We start from the raw sequence: 24,761 nt of genomic DNA, 5'->3' as shown, positions 1-24,761 counted from the left end.
TGTGTGTGTGTGTGTGTGTGTGTGTGTGTGTGTGTGTGTGTGTGTGTGTGTGTGTGTGTGTGTGTGTGTGTGTGTGTGTGTGTGTGTGTGTGTGTGTGTGTGTGTGTGTGTGTGTGTGTGTGTGTGTATACATACATACATATGAAGAGTTCAGATGCAAAAGCTACTTTGGTCAAAAATGAGATAACGATACTGAGTAAATGCTCTCAGCATATAGTATACGTTCATAAAATACTTTAAATTCAAACCCACTAAATCCCAGCTTCAGCCCATTCAGAAGTACCAGTATTTAGGTAGAAACCTATAAATGAAAACCTAAAAAATAACATGTGCGTGCGTGTGTGTGTAATCTCAATAATATTGCTAAAAAAACATAATCACAAAGTTTGGCAATGCTGTTTTTGTCATTTGCTTGTCAGAGAAATTAGCTTCTCTGCAGAAAGAGGAAACTTAAAATGTGCCCCACTATGATTATTTTTCTCTGTCTGACATATTGGAACTGTCTGGTAATTTTCATTGAAACTGGGGCAACATGTTGCTCACATATGCTCTCTGTGGTCTTAACCTTGGCTTGATTTGGGCTCATTTTCCTGGGCTGATGATGAAGCTGAATGCATTAGTTGGGTCATGGCCAGGGTCGCTTGTCACATCTTTCCCACTGTTTTCAGCTTAAGGGAGGCAAACCAGAATACACTCGTGGCTGCACTCCCCTGGGAGCCCGCTTAACGGTCGCCCATATTTTTAACTGATTCCTTACCTTTTAATGAATAGGGTGGAACGGCCCACAAGTGAGCAGCCTCACTCTATTAGAGGTGCTGAATAAAACAGGTAGGCAAAACTACTCGGAAAGATAGCTTCAGGGTCAGGTATAGGGGAAATCCCACAGGAAGCAGTTAGATATTTGTTATATTAAGATACCGAAGGACGTGCTCACTTTTTCAGCTGCCCATTTTTTTCCCTCCTGTTTTTAAAGCAAAATGACAGGCTTGTTTTTTAGAGAAATCAAACAAAATTCATTGAGGTTTTGTGCTTAAAACAAGAAAAAAATATTTTCCAACAAGATAAGAAAAATAGTCTTCATTCAAAGGAAAAATAATTAATACAGTTTAACTTTCTTACGTTTCTGTTCTGTTTTTTTTTCTTTTTCTTTTTTCTTTCTTTTTCTTGAGTTCATGTTTTATTGTTTGTTGCTATTGTTTCTGATTAGATACACACATTCCTTTTTTCGTTGGTCATCATCCCTGTGTTTATAAGCCCCCAGTTCTCTGTTTAGTGTCGCTAATGGTAAATTAGTTGTGGTTCTAGTTCTCTAGTGTTTATTAAACTCTTTTTTTATCTTGTTCATTTGTGTCATGCGTCTTCTTCGGAAACCAACTACACAGCTCCCTTCAGAGTCCTGCACGGGTCCTGTTTGGTATATGTGGCCATTGGTCCTCTTAGCTTCATCACATTGCAAGTAGATTATATACAGAAAGCATACAGAGAGCAAATGAATGACAAATGAATGACAACTTAATTACTGTCAATCACTTCAGTTGCAGCATGCAAACGCTGCAATACATGTTGTAGTTAGAAATCTTTGACGATCTTTAGACTGCAGAGCATGAACACAAATAATCACAGGACTGTTTGAAAGTAGCTGTCCATCAGTGGGCACCAAATTGAGCCGAAATAGTCCTGGCTATTGGACCCGTTGTCCTTCCGTGCCTATTGTTTCCCAACTTGCAATCACACCGCAAAAGACAACGTAAATATTATTCCACCCGTTACATAAAACATTAGCAGTTCACTCGCCGGGTACTGGCGGCTACCCACCTGCATGCAGGACAGTTCCCATGACACTTTCCACTTGAATTTTTTTTTAAAGTTGTATGTCATTTGGAGCATATAAGCCTCACAAAATTTTGTTAGATTTCTCTAAAAACAAATCTTTATATCTTATGTCATTTTGCTTCTCAAGATATCTGTTATCTGTCTTATTTCAAAAAATGTTTTGCTATTTTTACAAAAAAGTTAAATTGTTTTTTTTGTTTTTCTTGTGTGTGTGTGTGTGTGTGTGTGTAATGCTGTCATTTTCTTCAGTGGGATTTTTTTAAATCCTTAACAATGAGTAAATCATTAACCAAATCCTACAACTACATGATTCACAACATTACAAACTTTAAATGTTTTTTTTAAATCAGAGAAATCTATTAACTTATTTTATGAGGGAATTAAATGAAATTTTTATGAAAAAGACAATTAAAAAAGTACTAATCTGGTAATAGTTATAAAATACAAAAATTTGAAGTTTTTAACAAAATATTCTCATAGCCTATGAAAAAATGTAGGTTGCTCAAGATTGTAGTGAGACTAGCCTGTTTAAGGTTGTTACAGTGCTTCTTGGGAGTGGGATGTCACTGCTCAACTTTTTCAATGTGGTTTACATTACAGTTTTAGCATTGTGTTGACATTTTGGGGGGTTATGGGCAGTGTAGTTAAATCACACTGACTTTTGGCTTCTACAGAAGCACATGCTATCATTTAAAGGGATAGTTCAACCAAAAATGAAAATAGGAAATTTATGTTTATCTGCATAATTTAATGAAAATTATTTAATGAAATAAGTTAATGAAAATAAGTTAATGAACATAATTTAATGAAAATTATGTTTATCTGCTTACCCCCAGGACATCCAAGATGTAGGTTAACTTAAGATTTTTAATTCCAACCGTTGCTCTTATAATTGTTAAAAAACATAACTGTTTTTATGCTGAAAATGCTGTTTCATGCATACTGAGCTTTTTACACTGTTAAAGACTTGAATTCCCATCCTAAACATGGACAAAGTTTCAAAAACTAAGTTAGACGTTTGATGGAGTATTTCTGTGTCACAAGTTTCAGAGAGTTTTTTTCGAGTACGAGTCCGCTTGATGTCAACGGGTCGGAAGGTCCTTGTTTGGGCCGATGGGCTCTTCTCCCGGAAGGGTGCGCGCGTGCGTGACCAGAGAGAGAGAGAAAATGCACGCCCATAAATACTGCTCTCAAGCTGCAGATCCACTCGTCCGTGCAACACTTCTGATGCGCCGCGCTCCACTTTATTCCTATGGGTGACGTCAAACGACTTTAACGCGCCCTCATAGTATTCCAGGAAGACAGCGCTGCATTTGAACCGATTTGAACACACAAATGACGAGAAGCATCACAACATCACGCTTCAATCGTGTCGCAAAAGTGTATCTCCATGGTCACTGCTGTCACAGGACTTCATGAAATCAACAATGTTACCAAAGAAGTGTTTTTTTGACGGAGCTTTCCCATCGATAAAGTTTCACGGTCGTGCTTTGGAAGCAGGTGGTGAGTAAAACTGCTTCAAATGTCGATGTTGTTGGCTATACGTTACAGTTAATTTATCAATGGAGCATGCGATCTATGGTGTGTGTTTAAATACATTTGTTTAGCTGACCAATATAGGTGTCAGTTTATTTATTGTGAAACCACCCAAACATAAACCTAGGGGATGTTCACACAAAACGTGCTCCTTCATTCAAATCCACTACTCCATTTTTTTATACACTATCTGACGTGCAAAACCGTTTTGCTTGCTACTGCTAAGGTTTAGTCACATACAATAGTCCATAAACCGAATCATGTCATCATAAACCACAAGTAAACAAACGCAAATGTTGACAGGCCACTAAATACAGTACATACCACAGAGACGGACGTCCTGATGTTGCTGCTTCTCCTGTTCAATTTATTTTAGCCTCCAGATCTGATTCTGGATCATATATGTATTAGTTGAATCTGATTGGTAGCCACGGTTTATTTAGGGTAACGGTTTCTTTTCCACCCATGACGATGTCAGCTTTCAGAATTTCTCAAAGCAAAAGTTGCACGCTCATCATTCTTTAGCTCCACCCACACGATACGCCTCCAGCCGCTCGTTTTTTTCCGGAGAGACTCGGTACAGCCTATCTTTCTTTTATAAATATAATACAACTAAAGACTTTTTGGAGATATGAAGGATGCAATACTACTCTATAGGTACTCAAGACTGACATGAGATTGACCCCCCACCACCACCACCACCACCACCACCAATTTTGAATTAGTTAGAATTAGACCCCATTGGCATGCATTATACAAGCAACAGTTGGAGTTAAACAATCTTCATTTGTGTTCTACTGAAGAAACAAACACACCTACATCTTGGATGCCCTGGGGGTAAGCAGATAAATATAAAATTTTAATTTTTGTGTGAACTATCCCTTTAACTTCCTCAAAGCATACAGTACTATACAGTAGGTAGGTCTTTCCATGTTCTTTATGAAGAAAATGATTGGCTGATGAATAGAAATTTGCTCATTGAATGCCTAATTAGCTCATGTTTGTCTTCAGAGAATGCAGATCACATTGAAAACAATAGCCCAAACCATTCAACAACACACTAACATTTACAGCTTTAGTCCTGCCTTGACATGTTGGCAGAGAAAGAGAGCAAGAGACAGAGAACAAAAGGAAAAGAGGCAGGAAGGGAGAGAGAGAGAGAGTTGGGTGATCCATCATGGTGAAGTCAGCTGTCCGGTGCTGCCTTCTCACAGGTCAGCCGATCGAAGGCACCACAGCCCTCACTTTATTACTGCTCACCCAACAATAATTGAGTCACCACAAGGGGGAAGAGGTAGCCAAGGCAGCACGAGGAAAGAGGGCATAGAGATAGTGAACATGCAATGGGTAAATGAGAAATAATTTCTTGGTGAGCCTATACATGTCCGGTTGGTTGTCAAGACAAGGTTGGTGTTAGTAGATAGATTTTACCCTGATTTCCTCAAGTACTTGAGCTTGTACACATCTCTGTCTCCCTCTCTCTGTCTTCCCCTCCCTTTTCTGTCCCTCCTCCTCCTCTCTTTCGAACACTCTCTGCGAGATATTAACAGCGTCGGCTACTGCGCCCAGCCACTCATTTCAGCACTATTGATTTTGCCCTTTATTGAGGCAATAACAGTTTGTTGACGGCACTTCTCTAAACTGCTGGACTCAATCACAGGTGAGGGCCAAGTGCGGAACACGGCAGGTTAACTTGTTTCTCTCAGTCCTTGAACAAGCATGCTACTATGTTATCCAGCCCAGCAAATTTATTACGCAGCGTTGGTTCAACAAGATGTTTTTTTGTTGTTTTTTCCCCCTGATATTTTAGGGAGGAAATTTGCATCTAAAGACTCTTATAATAACAGGATTTTTGTATGTGTTGTATGGGTGATAGTGAGGATATTTGATTTCAAACCAAGGGTGCGTGTCTCCAGAGGTCAAGCAAGAGCCTCCTGTTATCCTAAATATTGTATAAAACGAAGCGTTGCATTTTACATAAGACTGGCCAATAATATCATAGTACCATATTAATGTATTTGCATACTTTCATAATGAATTAAAATATATTTATACTTGTACATGTAGTGTATATGCACGCAAGAATAGAATTAAAGTAAGTTTATATATATATATATATATATATATATATATATATATATATATATATATATATATATAAACGAAAAAACTGCATCCCACAATGCACCTGGCCCCATATTTAGCACATCCAGGCTGCTGCCTTTTTTGGTCTCTCTCCATCTCCTCTGTCAGCGTTGTTTCCCACATTTTCCCTGTCACTTCACACCCACCTGATCCCCCTTGGCTACCTCTAAAGGGTCCAAAATTCAATCTGGGCTTCCAGGAAAAATCTCTTGTTTCTCAGTAACGTTGCAGTGTGTTCTTTATACATTAGTGGGAAATCCATAAAACCACTTTTGTTTTACAAATTTTGTTGTAAATTAAAGTTTACCTAGACCAGTGTTTCCCAACACAAAGCAAGAAAAGTTTAAAATCACTGATCTCACAAACTTAAAAACAAAACAAAAAAAAGTAGTATTTGTCATATATGTGTCAAGTATATGTCATTGAGGAAGTATGTGATCTAGACCTTCGGTCTTTGCTAATTTTTGGTGGCTGCACTCCGTTGTCGCACTGTGCAGATGTGGAGAGACAGGTTATTATTGACTTTCAGAGAATAACCTTTGAGGCCCGGAGAGAATATGAATTATGCAATGAAGTCACATTAGTTAAAGAGCACAGTGACGGATATTTATGATGGGCAGTTATTGATAGTGGAAAGACATGAAGGAGGGAGAGATGGGGAAAGGAAGACTAAAGATATTTGATTTTGCTCTAGATAAGCACGGTGGTTAGGCCACCATGTAAAGCAATACATTTGACAGAGCAAGCAAACTCAAATCTGCAAAAGTCAAAGAACTGAGCATCAGCTGTGCTCATACACATGGAATGGACATTCTGCTCTACTTCACATGTGATTCGCCCTGTCTTCACAATGTGATGGCTACTTTCACTCAATGCACTCTTGCGTAAATCGCAGTTTACCTCACGCAAAGGTGAATAACACACGTGTGACACCATATGTACCGTCAAAACTGGCTGAAACTGCAGTTTAATCCAGGAAAATGCGTGCAAACATTTTAACTGTCATGCATCAAAACCATTTTTTTTTTTTTTTGATGAATCACTGTTCTCTGCCCGTAACCAACTCTGTCATAAGGCTGTCATACATTTATGATTATTACGGTAAGGACGCTTTTCTATCAGATTAAAACCTAACACATTGTTCTGGAAACCGGCGTGGTTGTATTGACTCACAGTTGGAGTATCTCATCTCTTACATCAGCGACAAATGGTGTGTTTGAAACTGAAGATTAGATTATTGTCAGGATAAGGAAAGACTCACTATTTGATAGCCTTCATTCATCAAAATGGATTGCAGCCTTGGCGGGTATAAACAGCATGACATTACACACCGGTGTGGTCTCTATTTCAGCCAAGCATTTACAGTTATTGCAAACAGATAGAGACACATAAGTTTGTGTGGTTAGTTTGCAAAGATTATATCTACATCCCACTTGGAATGGGTTTGCATTTGGTGCACCCTATATAATAACAGTATAATATGTGCTATTCTTATATTCTAGTCTTTTGTTTTTGAATGTTTACAATAAGGGTGTTATTTTAATGTTTATTTTGGCTTGTTATGTGATACATTTATTTTTCTACTTTATAAGTAATTGGAGTAAATGGACTCAAGTAGTCTTTGCTTTACCGTTGCAATTAAAGGGTTTAGTTCACCCAAAAATAAAAAAGGGCTTCATTGACACCAATGTCATTTCCTCTCTCAAGACCCATAAAAGGCACTAAAGACGTCGTTACATAGCCTATCTCACTACAGTGACTCTACAATCATTTTATGAAGCGACGAGAATAGTTTTTGTGAGCAAAAAACTGAATAACAACTTATATAATGATGGGCCGATTTCAAAACAAAGATTCGAACAGTTATGAATCAGCAAACGCGTTTCAAACTGCTAAAATCACGGGACGCAGATCCGAATCCTGAATCGATTCACTGATTCATAACTGTTCAAATCTTTATTTAGTTCTTATTCAGTTTTTTGCACACAAAAACTATTCTCATGGCTTCATAAAATTATTGTAGAGCCACTGTAGTGAGATAGGCTTTGTAACAACGTCTTTAGTGCCTTTTATGGGTCTTGAGAGAGGAAATGACATTGGTGTCAATGAAAGCCTTTCTGAGCCATCGGATTTAAACAAAAATATCTTCATTTGTGTTCCGTTCTTGAAACGGTCTTACAGGTGTCGAACGACATTAGGGTAAGTAATTAATGAAAGAATTTTCATTTTTGGGTGAACTAACCAATTATGCAATTCAATGATGCAATTCATTTTGATTGATCAATTTGCATATCATTACTAATGTAATAGTTTTTAGTCAGTTGATAGCCTTAGAAACAATTCTGAGATGCTATGGACTGAAGGCTGTACTTATTTAAATATAAGTACATTTATTTTTAAATGAATTTGTGACTGCACAGCACTACCTCAGTAGTACGGGACCTCAGTTAAGATAATAATATCAGAACCTCCACAAGACCAGCAGTCCATGGGGTCAGGGGAGCAGAGCAGGAAGTATGACATCATCACGCCGCTCCGTTCCGCATGAGCGACGATGGTGACCCCGCTGGTATTACTGCTCTAATAGAACATTAGGAGATGATAAAATTGCAAATGAACAAGCACAGGAATAAATTTGTCATGTTTTTACAGGCCTGGCTTCCTTGTAAATGTGCAGACGCCATTGCCTTAACATTCCAGATGTGACCCGGGCCTTATTTCATTTTTTTTCAGCAGTCCCCTTCCTAATGAATGTATATCATATTACCAGCCACCATAATTTACACACAGGAACAGATTCAATGTCCGGAGCACATTAATGTGGATGCTGGCCCTTACGGTGCTGCGCTGTGGCTATTTGATATTATATTCTTCGAAACACTATGCCTGGGGTTGTTTGGTTGCACACATTCACATTTATATGTGCTTATGTATTACTATGAGTGTATATATATGTCTCGGCTTTCACATTGATGGAAAACAAAGCTGGAAAACACCTGTCAGGGTGCTAAAGACACTCCGAATGGGTCGAAACGGAGATCGGGTGCTCATAGCTCATGGCTGTACTGAAGGAGCGGTGAAGGGGGAGGATAGAGCCCGGGTTATGATGGCTCTGACTGATAGACAGCTATACAGACTCACAGATCCAAGATCATGTTTCTTTCCTGTTTACCGCTCCTGGCTCCCTGCTCAGCCCTTACTGGAAGCCCTGCTACTCGCCCAGGAAATGGGCTCTGCTTCCAGACACAGGGCCACCACACACAGCCCGTGCTAATAGCATTTATTTGTTTATCTGGACAAACTTTTGGCCCCTTCCTTATTGGATTTGCCCTCTCAACAGATCCCTCCCCCACCCCCCAATATCGTAATGACGGGAGATCGATAGGCAGGGACGAGACCTTCTAACAAAGGAGAGCGAGTGCGAAAGGGAGAGAAGTAGAGGAGAGTGCGTGAGAGGTGTGTGTAGAGGTGTACTAGGTAAATGACACAGTACCGGTGCAGCAGGGGACCGAGCCATGGACTAATGCTATCCATCCCTTATGTTCTCCCTCCATCCCGCAAAGAAGAGGGTAAAGGAGAAGAGCCCATCGGAGTCACACATCCATACTAAAGCATCACTTTAGGCCTCCCCAGGCTCCCGTGCTTCTCTCAATCACCCAGCCCGAGCCTGGGCGAACAGAGACGGGCGCCTCCCCCGCGAAGCACCCCTAACGAGGGGTTAACGCAGTGCCAGAGCTCCCATTATTGAGTGAATTTAGCACCTTGGACAGCGCACTAAAAATCTTTATTACTTTGCTGACCCCCTCGTCATGTCCGTGTCTGTGTGTTGCGTCTGGGGCCGCCGGGGGGAGGTGGAGAGGGCTGATTGAAAGGCAATATGTCGGCTGGCAGGCAGGCACACATGCTCGGGGGCTTGTTCACAGCGAGGGTTACACGCCGAGGGTGAGAACAATTTTCTGGTTGTCGCACTGCGAGCTTATTTCCTCAGCACCAGCACATTAACTTTTAAAAAGGGTTCCACTGGAGCTTCAGGGTTTAAAAAAAACGAGGAGAAGAAGAGGGCTTGAAAGAAAGGAAATGAATACACAGTATAAAGAACACTGTAAATGAATGTTTAATGTGTGGAAAGGTTGGTAATAAATAGGTTTTTGGTTATGGAAGTGAAAGTCGATTATCTTGAAGGAAAATAACATTACTGTAGCCCCTGCCTCCTGCAGAGCGGTCGTTTGCATGTACTAACATACATGTATTTGCTTTAAATGTGTTTGTGTTCATGTATTATACATGGAATCAGTGGCAGTACTGTTTGTAAGAAGTGCTCTTGGTAGTACAAAGACTGTTAAGGTGTTTTCTAAGACATATTCCCTCTGCAAATGGTAGTGTTGGGGAATTGTGGTCAGGACTATTGGCTAGCAATCCAAAGGTCACATGTTCAAACTCTGTCAGGGGCGATCTATGAACTGAAGGTCCCCTGTTAGCATTGTGCCCTTTAGCAAAGTACTTAACCTGATATTGTTCTAAAGGGACTGATCCTGTAGTAATTCTACTGTAAGTCTCTTTGTGTCGGTCAAGTAACCAAATAGACTAGCAGAATCAAATGTTTTGGTTAATTAAATTGCACACATATATATGCAATGTTTTTTCTTAAAATATTTATGCTGGTGATCTATATCGTGTTTTGTGCATTTGACATAAAAAATAGAAAGCTAAAGGGCCACCTTATAAACATTCTGTCTTATAGGAGGTGATTCTGAAGAGGGCCGCAGACCTGGTGGAAGCTCTGTATGGGATGCCACACAATAATCAGGTAAGACTGAAGTAAACACAGCAAGATCGCAAACCATAAACACTAGATGCACAGGGCCTCATTCAGAAATCATGATTCAGGAATAATTTGGGACTAAAATGTGTACTAAATTTACTATAACATTTTAGAACTGACTAGAACCGCACAAACGTAAAAATACATTTAAATTGCATACATATAAGGAAAATAGTAAAATGCTGTGCATTCTTTTAGGCAAACGTGCAAGCGCACAAGAGAGTGCAAATTGTATTATTAAGGATAAGATTGTGTTATAGGATCAGTGTAAATATTACCATCCTCCTCATGTAAAGGGTTTAATTGAGCATTACCGATAAGCATTTGTTCCCAGTTCAGAGCTTTAAGGCCTCATTCTCTAATATTCCTTAACATATTTCCTCAACATAAATCCCCCAGCGCAGTTCCTCCAGAGCTCTCTCTCTCATTGGTTTGAAGGACCACAAGGGCATCTTCAATGTTAGATCAGTTATGAACTGCGAGTGAGGGCATATGCTCATCGATTGCTGAGCTGAGCATGAGTGCAGTGATGCTGAATTATTTAGGCTAGGCAGTGGATGGAGCATGACTCCAGTCATCAACCCACTCAAAGAGCTCTCTCTGAGGAACCCCTATCCCCCAACCTCCACACAGTCCTGTCATCTTTATGAGGGTGAATTATGAGACCAAAATGTGCAGCCCCACTCCCCTCCACCCTAAACTTCTGTGTTTTGTTCTCTATCTAGTCTGGCTGGCAGATAAACAAACCTCTTTGACATTTTTGATTATTTCTTTAGTATTAACAATATATTGACCCTCTTATTCGCTGATTCATATGATTATATTTTAATAGGTTGCCTGTGCATAAGTGTAATTGTTTTAAGAAATATTTTAAAATACTAAATAATAAGATGCAGTGGTAAAATTGATATATATATATATATATATATATATATATATATATATATATATATATATATATATTTTTTTTTTTTTTTTTAATTGTTTCATAATATTTTATTTTAAAAAAAAGCTATTCATCTTTTTATGTATTAATTGTTTATATGTATGTGTGTATATATATATATATATATATATATATATATATATATATATATATATATATATATATATATAATGCTGTTTTACATAGTATTGTTATTTAGTCAAACTCCTATTTATAATATATATGATTATTTAAAGTATAGTGAGTTTTTTTCAGACAATTGTTGGCTAACTAATATCCTTGTAATTGTGGCATTGGTTAATTTCTTTGTTGATCTTGACAGGAAATAATTCTGAAAAGAGCAGCAGATATCGCAGAGGCGCTTTATAACGTCCCACGTGGTCACAACCAGCTGCCAGGTCTGGCTAACACCTCAGTCCACACTGGCATGATGGGTGTCAACTCCTTTCACAGCCAGCTCGCTGTCAATGTGTCCGACTCCACACAAGCAGCCAATCAGGGTGAGCGGAGATGACATTAATCTTAAATCCTCAAGATATTTTGGACATGTGATTGAATATATGCATGCAATGAGAATGCAAAGAGAGATATCTAGAAAGATTGAGCAGTGAATTTGCCTTTGCATGTGATATTTTAGCACAAATGTCTGCATTTTATTTGGGGGTGTAAGGGTTCAAATTACTTGCAGTTTGGTTTTTATCACTATTTTAGCTTCCGGTTTCAGTTCGGTCCGATATGTGCTATGTTCAGGGAAAAAAGGACTCCTCTCAAATAAAAATAAGAAAAGAAGAATAAATAATAATAAAGCTAAATACAATAGAGCGAATATTCAAATACAGTAAACAGGTCTTTTTTATGTTTTTTGGGTATAAATTTAATTCAAGTAATCAAATGTAAAATAATATTGCATATAATCTTCACTGTATAAATAATTGATTAATAATATAAATAAAGATGAATCATTATTAAAGTTACAAAAGCAATTCAGTCAAGATAAGTGGAAGATTTCCTTGTCTTTTGTTGTTTGAGTAGCATTAAAAAAACACAGACCATAGGAATGTTAGGCAGCTGTCACTTTATGCATGGATCCAAAATACTGATGCTATAACACATTCGTTGTCTTTCTCTACTGTTTACATTCACTTAAGGCATAAGCTACTATGTTTGTTAGAAAACTTGCCAAGATGGACATGTTGACATAATTTTGTGTGAATTTGTCCATTAAAGTGCAAGACTATTTGCACACTGGCTTTCTATGTGCACACTGAATGAGCGTACCAACAGATCATCTCATAGCGTGCACGTTCCCTCTCGTGTATTCTTGCAGTTGAATGTTTATGGCAAGGCTTAAATGAGTTTAGTTTAAACACAGATAGCAATATGTGCTGTTCAGTTCTCACCTGCGCTTGCGCGCTATCAACACCCGGGGGATGGCGGCGTAAATGACTTGACATATTCGAACATGTGGCAATCGCATTTAACAAAATTTACAAGAGTGACTATTTGTCCACGTTTTTGGATCCTCGCTGCTGTACTATATTGGCAAGCCAGAAGGCGTATCCATCGACAGAAACATACATTAGCTGAACTCCGTCATTTTCAAGAAACCAGATTTAGGATGTACCAAGGTGCAAGTGCGTTCCAATTCCAAACCATTAAAAAAAATTTCAGAGAACCTTTACCACCCTAGTTTTATTCACTAAACACCCGTAAGTTTAACCAGGCGCCAAATGTGCTGAAATATTGCTGCAGTGTATTTAAGTAATTTTACATTTTTCCATCGCATACACTCCTTTCTATGTAACAGTGATTCTGTACAGTCCCAGTAAAATGTGCCACGGTAGTCTGTAGTCTGCAGTGTCCTTCAAACCTTAGGGAAGTGGGTGAAAACCAGCGAGATAGACAGCATGCAGACAGATACAACCGTTCAGCAGTGCACCCTGAACCTCCAGGCTCCTTTACCTCAGCATTCCTTGGCCTCTGTGACAGTGAATGATTTGTGTTAAGTCAGCAGTAATGTATCAGTCGTCTGATGAAAGGGAGAATGAATAGTAAGCAGAGCAGAGATGAGCGCTGCCTTTGTACCAGACAGCGGGGACTCCTGGAGCGAGAACTTCCTGCTGCTTTCACCCATGTCAGCGTTTAATGTCCTGATGTATATTTATAGTCCATATCCTCCTTCTGCCCTCTCTGTCTCTGACACACAGATCTTTTTTAAGGAATAGTTTATTCCTGAAAATGAAATTTGTCATCATATTCACCATCATGTCATTCCAAACCTATGACTTTCTTTCTACTGTGTAACAAAAAAGGAGATGTTTAGCAGAGGGCTCACTGTGTTCTTTTCTATAAAATGAAAGTCAATGGTCACCAAGAGCTGATTTTGTTATTTGTTATACTTTGTATTTTCTATGTCATGTGGCTCCTTTCATTCCTGGTTGTGTGTGTGTGTGTGTGTGTTTCAGGTTTCAGTCGAAACACGAGCAGTGTATCCCCTCACGGTTACGTACCCAGCACGACGCCCCAGCAGAGTAGCTACAGTACCGTCTCCACCAGTATGAATGGATACGGAAACACAGGCATGACCACGCTGGGAGGATCGCCCAGCTTCCTCAACGGCTCTGCTGCCAACTCTCCTTATGCCAGTGAGTAGACCCTCTCGCATCCTTTTAAATTATTTGCACATAAATTTGAGCATTCACATAAAGTGATGTGTGTAAATATATCATTATTTATTCAGCAAGGACACATTAAATTGATCAAGTGACAATAATGACTTGTTACAAATTGCAAAAACAATGCTGTTCATCAAAGAATCCTGAAAAAAAAGCTGTTTTAAACATTTTTAACAATAATTGTTTGTTTCTTGGGCACCTAATCAGGATATTAAAATGATTTCTGAGGGATCATGTGACACTGAAGACTGGAGTAATGGCTGCTGAAAATGTAGCTTTGCCATTACAGGAATAAATTACATTTTAAATTACTTTCAAATAGAAAAATGTTATTTTAAATTGTTATATTTTACGTATTTCTGTATTTTTGATCCAATAAATGCAGCTTTGGTGAGCATAAAAGACTTTCAAAAACATTTGAACGGTAGTGTATATACAGTATGTATATATTATATCCAGACGGGGTCCTTGCATGCTAAACATAAACTGTAGTAACATTAACACCTCTTACTTCTGTACCATATTTCACTCAGACCACCAAGATAGCCAGTCCTGCCACAGGAGCCCCTTTCTAAAACAAAACGTTGTAGCTCAACAGTCAAAGCTATTATTGTGTGTGTCTCTTTAAGAGCAGAAATATAATCCCAGCCACTCTTTTCTTCAGTCATGATCAGACGCTGTCTATAATGCTTAGCCATTCGTATAACACCAATCTTCTCGCACAGCTTCTAAATTAAAGCGTCTTAATTAAATCAATAAACTAATTGCAGGAGAAGCAATTCAACTTCGGTACTTTGATTCCGAGATGTTAACAAGTATTTTAACAGGCTCACTGACTCCACGCTGACACTTTCAATCAATGCGAGAGAGCAGGCTTTGTGGGCTCCAATTTTCATTAATTGATTAGTTAGGCCTTCATAAATGGATTATGACACTATCAGGAGAATTTACTTGGAAAAGTGCCATAAAATTTAAGTGTAGAATAATAACAACAATAAAGGTAGAGCAGGATATAAGAGAGCAGCTGAAATACGACAGGAGTAATTGTAAAATCGTTGAGGGGGAAAATGCTCTTAGGGTATTAATAGACAAAAGGAGAGGCGGTAGAGATGGGGCAGGGGAGGGACCAGCGCTAATGTTGTTCTGAGAGGAGCAGACGTTGAGTTTGTGCAATCAAAGAACACTATAAAATAAATCATCAACATTTTCACATTTGATTTTCTAGATCAATGGCCATTATAATAATATTGGCCTATACTTCACGAATATATCTCACGGGTCTGTGTTCAGTCCCTATCCGTACATCGTAGAACTACGAGGTATGCTCTGACCTATCCTAAGCCCTTTCCCTCTCTCGATCATTCCTGTCCCCCAGTTGTTCCTTCCAGTCCCACCATGGCCTCCTCCACCAGTCTTCCCTCCAACTGCAGCAGTTCCTCAGGCATCTTCTCTTTCTCTCCGGCCAACATGGTGTCTGCAGTCAAACAGAAGAGCGCTTTTGCTCCCGTTGTGCGGCCCCAGACCTCGCCGCCCCCCACCTGTACCAGTGCCAACGGAAACGGCCTTCAAGGTGAGTGGAGCAGCAGAATACAAAGCTTGACCTATCCAAGAAAGGGCAAACACCAGGGTTTAAAAACTAGGTTTAAATCTGTTATATAAAGACAAATGTGATGAAGAAACGGGTGCATAATTAGGTTTTGTGTATAAAGTTTGGGGTCAGTAAGATGTTTTATTGTCTTATGCTCACCAAGGCTGCATTTATTTGATTAAAAATACAGGAAAATTGTGAAGTATTAATAATTTTCTACTATAATATATCGTAAAATGTAATTGATCCCTGTTTTGGTAAAGCTGAATTTTCATCATCATTGCTCGAGTCTTCAGTGTCACATGATCCTTCAGAAATCATTCTAATATGCTGATTTGCTGCTCAAGAAACATTTATGATTATTATCAATGGTGAAAACAGTTGTGCTGGGTAATATTTTTGTGGAAACTGTGATACATTTTTCAGGATCCGTTGATGAATGGAACGGTTATTTGAATTGATTTGAAATCTAAATCTTTTGCAACATTTAAGTCTTTATTGTCACTTTTGATCAATGTAATGTTTCCATGCTGAATAAAAGTAATAATTTCTTATGTTTAAAATCTTTCTGACCCCAAACTTTTGGTTCTATATGTACAAGTGCTGTTCCAAAACCTAGTGAGCTGCCTTCAAAATTACTATAATTATTTTGACATTTCTCTCTCTCTCTCTCTCTCTCTCTCTCTCTCTCTCTCTCTCTCTCTCTCTCTCTCTCTCTCTCTCTCTCTCTCTCTCTCTCTCTCTCAAAATGTCCAATGCAGAGCACTGTTTATATGACGCTAATGTAAAGTTTTCCAAATAGTCACTTATGAGGTTCCATTACAGTTAAAAGGCAGCTGCGTTTGTAGGCAGCGATGCAGCTCACTTATTTTGAAACAACGCTCGAGTGTCTGATCCGCAACCTTCTAACACTGACAGCTGTCAGTTTTTCCCCAAATTGTGGTAATCTGTTTTTACATTTGCTTCTCTGACCCTATTCCTCTTGTTGTACTTAAAAATAATAACTCTCTCTCTCTGTTTCCTTCATCTTCCTTCCCCTTCCCCCTGCTTCCTCATTCTACTTCCAGTAGATCAATCTTTTGTGGACTCTAGCAAGTACTCCACCGCCAGCTCCCTGCAGGGACTGGCCTTCTCCTGAAGTATGTTACACCTGTCTCACACTCTTTCTTCATCATCCTCTCTTTCTATCCATTAAGCCATCCATCAGCATGACTGTCAGAGCATCCTCTCCCTTCATCCTCCCTCGTTCTCCTCACTTCTGCTCGGTTACCAGGGGCCTGCTGCGTGTCTCGAAGAGCATTCCATATGTGTTTCATTTCCTGTCTGACTTCCTGTTTCCTGTGTAAAGTCCTCCTCAGAGTTAGCTTGTGGAGTGTAGAATACAAGGGTTTTGTCAGTTAACTAACCATAAGTCCATCAATATAAAAATGCACAAAGTGAATCTCAAGAAGAAATGTGCAAATTATATTTTGGCCAAAGTGTGAGTGCACTCTCAGAAAAAAAGGTACAGTGCTGTCACTGGGGCGGTACCCTAAGGTACAAAAGTGAAAAGGTACATCTTTGTACCTTACTCACCCCTAAATGGTACGTATTAGTACCGTAAAAGGTACATATCAGTACTTTAAGAGTGCATATTAGTACCTTAAAGGTACATAGTAGAACCTTAAAGGTACATATTAGTACCTTTTTGGTTTTGTACCTTAGGGTACCGCCCCAGTGATAGAAATGTACCTTTTTTACCTCACAGTACCTCACATGTACCTCACAGTGTGGGGAGAAAATGGCCATTTGGTTCAAATAAAATTAATAAAAAAAATAATTAAATGAATGCATATATATATATATATATATATATGCATATATATTATACTGAGAATTGTGATTTACAATTACAAAAGGTGAAAATGTGCGGTGCAAACACAAGTGGTCCTATAAATATATATATATATATATATATATATATATATATATATATATATATATATATATATATATATATATTTTTTTTTTTTTTTTTTTTTTATATATTAATAATTAACTTCATTTCTCCTTTTTTTCTTTTGTTTTGAGGTGACATACATACAGATTTCAGTTGTAGCCTGCTACATTAAAACACTATAAAGACATATGTTCACTGTTATCTGAAACAAAGACACAATCAGCTTCCTATGGTTTATGACAATTACTCCGTGTAGCATTTGGCCCCGGGTGTTGAGCAGAAATATCTAGATGTCCACAGTGAGACAATATTAAAGTAATTGAGCGTTTGAGGCAGACATCTCTTATCTGCGAGCGTGGAGTGCTTCCTCTCCATATGTTGATATGCACTCAGCACTTTGACCCGATGACCGATTGTCGGTCACCACTCATTTTTTTTCCATTTCAAATGAGGCAGAGACACTCAGGAAATAACCCAGGAATTAGAGATGAGGGACCAGGGAGAGGAAATCAATAGGAAGCCAATATGTTACATGAAAAATCTGGTGTGGTGATGTGGCCCGCTGAATGTGGAGAGCGATAGAGAGAGAAACCCGGCTCGGTGCTCATGGGACTTCCTTCCTCTTGGCCAATAATGAATAGAAGTGATACTAATGTTTGACTGAACATTGTTTAGTGTTTGAGAACAAAAATTATTTATCTAAGCTCGAGCTATTTTTGTTTAAGTGTTGGCAAGCACGTTAATTTGGGTCAGACTGTGTATACACTGCGTGCACTTTTTATTAGCATAGCTGTTTGTTTGTAATTTGTCTCGTAAAAATGATGTCCGCATAAATGTGCGTCGGTCCCCATAGGCACATGAAATAAACACTCGGTCGCTCATCAGAACACAGGCGAAACCCTACACAGTCAAATAAAAGCCGCTTTAAATGACCTGTTTTTATTCAAGTCAAATATATTATTTAATATGACTGGATTATACTGGATTACACCAATGAAAGTCATTTTTAAGAGTATAAATAACTAACTACTGCATGCATACTCTTTTCAGCGCTCTGAGTTTGTCCTCTACGCTCTTGATGTAAATGAAAAGTCCCTCCGACTGTAAGAATATCCTGAACGTCTCCTCCGAACCCATGGAGCTTTGTCCTCATGGGAGAGAAGCATTAGCTAATGCGTTGCGAAGCCGTCCTATAGTGTTATCACTAATTGGATTGATGAATTGTTCATATAATGGCTCCCTGATGGGGAGACTGATATACAGCCTGTAAAGCAAGTCACTATTTATCCTGACAATGACTCCAATTAAACACGGACGACCTGCAACCTTAGGTGGATCATACAGAATAAAGATTATCCTCATCCACTCGCAGGGAATTGTACATCCTTTTGATTAATGTATAGCTTCAGTGTGATCGAAAGCACAGTGAATTATGGGTTATACTTCTGCATTCATTTAGTCTTTCTGTCTTCAGCTGATTGAAGCCATATTTCTAACCAGTTGTTTGGATGTGATCCATGTGCATTGTTTTTAAACCCCTCCATTTCTTTGCATAGATTTACTTTAAAACTGTTGCACGACATCTCAGTAACCATATCAGAGTTATAATGGTTAACTAAAACACGGAGTGAATTATTTAACCAGCTCGGAGTATGTGCTTGATTTTGGCGGACAAGATATGCTACGCTGCTGCTGAGACAATACAAGAATTAAAATAACAAAAGACATACTGCTTCAAGAATATTATTCAAACCCCTGTAGCAGATCTTCACAGGTGGTGCTGGGGAGGAGGGCGGTTAAACAGAAGTTTTCATAATTGCGCAACAGGGCGATCGCAAGCTAGGGTATGAATATATATGGTTATGTGGATTAGGAAGTAGATCTGGTTGGCTAATGCCACATCATTAGAGGGAACAATCAGCACTTGGTTACAGTTTCATGGCTGAACCATGTATTTAACCCTTAAACAGGCAACGTGCGCAACAGGATACATACCCTTTTGTCTAGGAGGCATGAGAAAGAGAAAGTTTGGAGTTTGTGGGTCACATGACTTGGCTCTAATGTTCTGTGCTCATTGAGTTGGTTTGACCTAAAGCCAACACGTGCGCCCATGTTGCTGGACATTCTGGCTTTGTAGAACGTAGCCATATATTGATCTTAATTTAACTAAACAAAAATGAAAATTAGACATTTTTCTGCAAATAACTGAAATAAGTTTGATAAGTTCACTGAAAAAAAGGTGTGTTGGATTTACATGATTTAATCATGTACATCGGTTCCATGTGAATCAATAAAGGTAAACAAGCATAATTTGTTCACATAAATTCAACATATGGAATTAAGTCATTTTTAAGTAACCCAATTAGTCTCAAAATTATTAGAATATGGCTTCCTAACAACAGTGGTGTGCACAGGGGGACTTGAGACACCGCCTCTTTAATCAAATCACAAGTTTATTTTGTTTTTGCATATTTTTGCGGTCACTTGACTAATTTATAAGACTAGCTTTCATTCTGTTAGTCAGCAGTAGCACATAGTGAACATGCCAAGTGCTATGTATGAAATGCTCTTTAATGACACGTGATGTCTCAGTCCACAGTATAATTTAAATGGTTCTAATTATGACAACATAATTAAACATTAAACACAATTAAACAATATAAAGTCTCCCCCTTATCTAATTTTGCCCCCCCAAAAAAACATAAAAGAACACTTAAGTTCAGCTATTTTAATCTTCTCGTCAAGTCCCAAGCAAAGCATGCTGGGAACTAGTTTCAGCAAAAATCATTTTCAATTACTTAATTGGTTCACATTCACCCCAAATAATGTAGATTGCACATTTTAGAGAATCACATTAATCGAAAGCAAAGAAATCACGTTTAGAAGAGAAACACAATTTTGTTGCGTAGATAACAAATAATCAGGGTATTCTCACAAAAATGCGTATAAATAGTACGAGTGTGCAATGTCGTGGAATGTATACGCCAAAACTCATTTTGGCGTGTCTATGGCACGCCGTTTTTGGCGTGCATATGATACGCACTTTATGGCGTATTATACATACGAACCCCCCACCCCACTACCCTAAACCTACCCAAGCGCGTGTCATATATACGCCATAAAGTGCGTATCATATGCACGCGAAAAACAGCGTATCATATGCACGCCAAAATGAGTTTTGGCGTATACATTCCACGACATTGCACACTCGTACTATTTATACGCATTTATGTGTGATCGGGTTGAAATAATATTATTAAGTAAATTGAACAATGTGTTTTCCTGTTTGTTTGGGGGGTTTTTTGTGTTGAAGCACTAAAATTACCTTTTAAAAAAAGAAAAATAAAACTTAACTAAAATGAAAACTAAAATAAAAAAAACGAATAAAATTGATAAAAAGTGCATTTTACAAATCTGCTAAAATTCTACTAAAAGTGTATACAAATAACACTGACCTGTATTGTAATTTTCAGATGTATATTGGGAATTCGGCACAAAGCAGTACAGTATTTCAAACGCCCTCTCTTTCTTTCACTTTTTGTGCCAGGTTGACTTTAACACAAGAAAACAGTCTTATTTGTTCATATTGTTTGAATAAGACATGCTCTCCAGATGCTTTTCTTTGGGGATTGCTGCATGATAGATGAAACCAAACAATCCCATGTCTTACCCTCTCTCTCTCTCTCTCTCTCTCTCTCTCTCTCTCTCTCTCTCTCTCTCTCTCTCTCTCTCTCTCTCTCTCTCTCTCTCTCTCTCTCTCTCTCTCTCTCTCTCTCTCTCTCTCTCTCTCTCCTCATGACTAGTGATCCCAGGGATGATTGTTCCTCCCATGTAGGGGCTCCTGGGCTGCTGAAGAGGCACATTTGATTTCAGCTCTCACCAGAGAATCTACGGTCTGAGCTGAAGGCAATTTCTGGCAGAGGAGACATGAAAACTGAACTTTTAAAACTCAGGCCTTTTGACAAAGGAATCTCATTTTATGGGAAGAAAGTGTTTGTTTGCTTTTGTTTTTAAGCTTATATCTGGACTGCCCTATAAGGACTCCCTCCCCACCTGTGTTTTACCCACACGTAAAGGAGGGATGGATTTCTTTTTCATTTTATCCATGGGCTTTTTTGATGAATTCAATGATCACATACCTTTTTTACAGACTGTATCACACAAACATGACACTTTAGGAGCGGGTGCATCCATGATGTTCGTGAGAGCAGTGATGGACAACGGCACAGATCTCTATTAACACTGACCAGTTTTTATATGAACAGACGCATTAGTGCAAAATCCAAATGAGAACATTTAGGCCAACTGCTTGAACACAGAAAACAAGAAGGGAGGGTTTTTGTTTTGTTTTGTTTTTTTGTCCCAGAGAGAAGCCAACAAATGATTTGCCATAATCTTGTAGTAATGTTTTCTTACTAAATGAAATTGTAGCGCCATACTCGCTTCCCTGTTGTAATTTTTTGTGAAGATTCATATGAAGCATCTGGGTACCAGCCGGTTTGGATGGTTATGATGTAGGAAAGTTATTAAATGCTATCATGCTGCAATTTTTTAATGTCCAGATCCGTCCTCAAAGACAAAAAGCGACCTAATTTCCACAACAAATCAGTATTTATGTTCATGGTAATATTTGCTGCTAAATAGAGCAGAGATATGCAGTAAACAGATGGACTGAAGGAAAACGCCCTCAGTTGCCATGCCATTTAATAAAAAAGAAAACGTTGAATTGTATGTGCTCAAAGAATGTGATGATTTTTTTTTTCTTTTATTTTGCTTTGTCTATGAAAAAAATGAAACTGTGATTATATACTTTTTAATGTGTTTGGTTTGCTGTGTTCGCTAGTGAAGGATATAGGTTAAATGAAGGATAAGAGGAATACTATTTCAGAGCCGACGGTTAAAACAACCCGTTTTTCCTTTTTGTGTGTTACTTTGGCTTGTTTTGGGGGACATGACTTGAATTAGCAAAGTATTTTCATGTTTAGACAGCACTGTATGATGAATGCTTTCCAAATATGTCAGAGACCCAACATACAGCAGTTTGATTGGCTTACTTTGGTAGTCTATTTTTGTACATATACTTTCTGTTGCCAAAGTCTTTGTTTTATTATTATTTATCTCAGAATGGCTTAAGGCAGCTTATAATAACACTGATGATCGGTTCATTTCATAAGTTACACGAAATCTCTCAAACTTCAGCAAACACAAATCAAGGATTCTGGACAAAAAGAGGGGAGTCTGTAAAATATCCATATAAATAATGTATGTATATCCAGATTTTGTATATTCTTTCTCCCTGAAGTTACTTTGAATGTGGAAGGTTTTTTTCGTGATTATTTGTCCATCTGTTCGCTTTCATCACCGGCAGTTTGTCTTTTTCTGTCTACATTTAGGTCCTTGTTTTGTATCATGTCAAGCTTCCAATTTTTTTAAGTTCTATTCATAAAAGAAGCCATTGTCTATTTTTGTATAATTTGTAAGTTAAAAAGCAATTGTTTTCCTTTTGGAATTTTTAATGTATGGCAAAAAAGTAGCATCTCACAGCATTTAGTTATGTAGATTTTTTTTTAAATGATATAAATATATATAAATATATAAATATAAATGATGAATATATAAATCTATATCTTTTTTCTTTAAAGGCTTACAGAACCTGTACTATTGTAATAATATGCATGGGCTCTTCTCTGAGAGTGATGGTTTTATTTTGTGTGTCAAACCTAGGAGGACGTTTTTGATTCATTTTCTTTTTCGTCTTTTCTTTCCTCTTTTATTTATCTGATTATTTATGCCTGCTTATAAATCTGTCTATTCCATGTTCTCTCTCTCACGCTTATCAGTACCAGCAGTATAGATGCCTTAACAATGCAAACCCATAAGCGTACAATCACTTGTACAGACTTCACAGCCACCATCACCAATAAGAGTAGCCACAGAGTTCCTTAAGGGATTGATTTCTTTCTGGAAAAAAAGCACAAATCGGTCAGTTTTACCTAAATCAAGGTTTTATTTGTCATTTTTCTGTTGTTTGTATTATGAATGGTATTGAAAGGAAACTTGAAGGAATATAAATAGAGATTATATGATTCATATTGTATGTGTTGCTGGTGGGATGGGTTGCACTTTCTCATTCATTTAAATCAAAAGTCTGCCTTTTTTTCATTCGATTATGTCCGCTGCGCTCACGAGAGGGGGAGAAGCTCAAAGCCATATTCTACAGTGTCACCGTTTGCTCAGAGGGGACGTTCACTTTAGCTGGAGGTGCATGTGAACCTGCATGTTCTGGGTCGTGGTATGTTGTCCGTGCTGCAGCACTCTGTAAGGTACCGTTGACGTATTTCTCACACTGAGCAAAGTGATTCCAGATCAGAGCACAACGCCTTGCCCCCAGAGCTGACGTGCTGCTGACTCCCAGTCTGTAACGCTGTGTCTAATTCTACTGTCAGCCGAATCGGCCCTGGATGATCGGTCTTCAGGGCTCTTTTATGAATGGTTCAAGTGCTGTTTCCTGTAATGTGTGTCCGCACTCTGCCATCCAACAGAAAATGGTTTTTAATATGCTGATATGGGGTTTGTGTGAGGACTTTTTTTTTTTATCAGAAATGACTGATGATACACCGTTCATGATGTTTTTCTTTCCATATGTGGCTGTTACACATTGGTTACTTTGTCAGCAGCTCCATCGCAATGATTAAGATGGATTTCTTAGAACACGACAAGCATTTGTAGGACTCAAGACTCTAACCAAAAAGATGGTCTTCTTTTTTTCTGCCTCCTATTCTTGTGTTTGTTTCATTTTTTGACTGGATACACACTGAACCGTTCTATTGATAGGAAAACTCAAGACAAAAACTACTGTATAGATTGTTATCATTTTTTGATGAAAGCTGTAAAATAACTTTTCAAAGTTCACAATATTAAATTAAAGTTACTTCTTGTCTGTGATTTATTTTTTTGAACTGTCTTTTGTCTTCCTTTAGCTTTGCTTCCAGAAGCAGGTGTTTGGGGGCATGATGTTAGGAACATACATTATAAACATAACACAGGATGTTATTTTTGTGCCATCTTATCGCCAACAGATGTCTGATTGTTTGTTATCTCCGGGGAGCGATCTCTCTTTGGGCCCAGCCCACTTTCCGTGTACCCCAACCCGCCAATTCCCCTTAAAGTAGCACGTTTTAATTAGCCCCATTCATTAAATTATTATATACCTGAAAGCATAATGAATATGGGCAAACATGTTAATGATGGGCTCCTCAACTTATTAATTGAACTGT

The 24,761-nt window shown here is 38.3% G+C and overlaps 1 protein-coding gene across 4 annotated transcripts in view; it reads left to right on the top strand.

Moving 5' to 3' along the window:
- ebf1a (EBF transcription factor 1a) overlaps nucleotides 1–24,078 on the top strand; it is a 158,248-nt gene extending 134,170 nt beyond the window's left edge. Inside the window, exons 12-17 of one of the 4 annotated variants that reach the window (XM_067457483.1) lie at nucleotides 10,256–10,321; nucleotides 11,605–11,782; nucleotides 13,748–13,927; nucleotides 15,333–15,527; nucleotides 16,616–16,684; nucleotides 21,288–24,078. In XM_067457483.1, the coding sequence (XP_067313584.1) occupies nucleotides 10,256–10,321; nucleotides 11,605–11,782; nucleotides 13,748–13,927; nucleotides 15,333–15,527; nucleotides 16,616–16,683 (687 nt within the window). In that variant the 3' untranslated portion in view covers nucleotide 16,684; nucleotides 21,288–24,078. Of the gene's footprint in view, nucleotides 1–10,255; nucleotides 10,322–11,604; nucleotides 11,783–13,747; nucleotides 13,928–15,332; nucleotides 15,528–16,612; nucleotides 16,685–21,287 lie in introns of all 4 variants that reach the window. The other 3 variants (XM_067457482.1, XM_067457485.1, XM_067457484.1) reach the window with 3 other exon arrangements.
- The last annotated feature ends 683 nt before the right edge of the window (nucleotides 24,079–24,761 follow it).

This window comes from Pseudorasbora parva, chromosome 11 (assembly GCF_024679245.1).
Source record: "Pseudorasbora parva isolate DD20220531a chromosome 11, ASM2467924v1, whole genome shotgun sequence".
NCBI lineage: Eukaryota > Metazoa > Chordata > Actinopteri > Cypriniformes > Gobionidae > Pseudorasbora > Pseudorasbora parva.
Note: the sequence above shows the minus strand (reverse complement) of the source record. Positions and strands in the feature narration are given on the sequence as shown.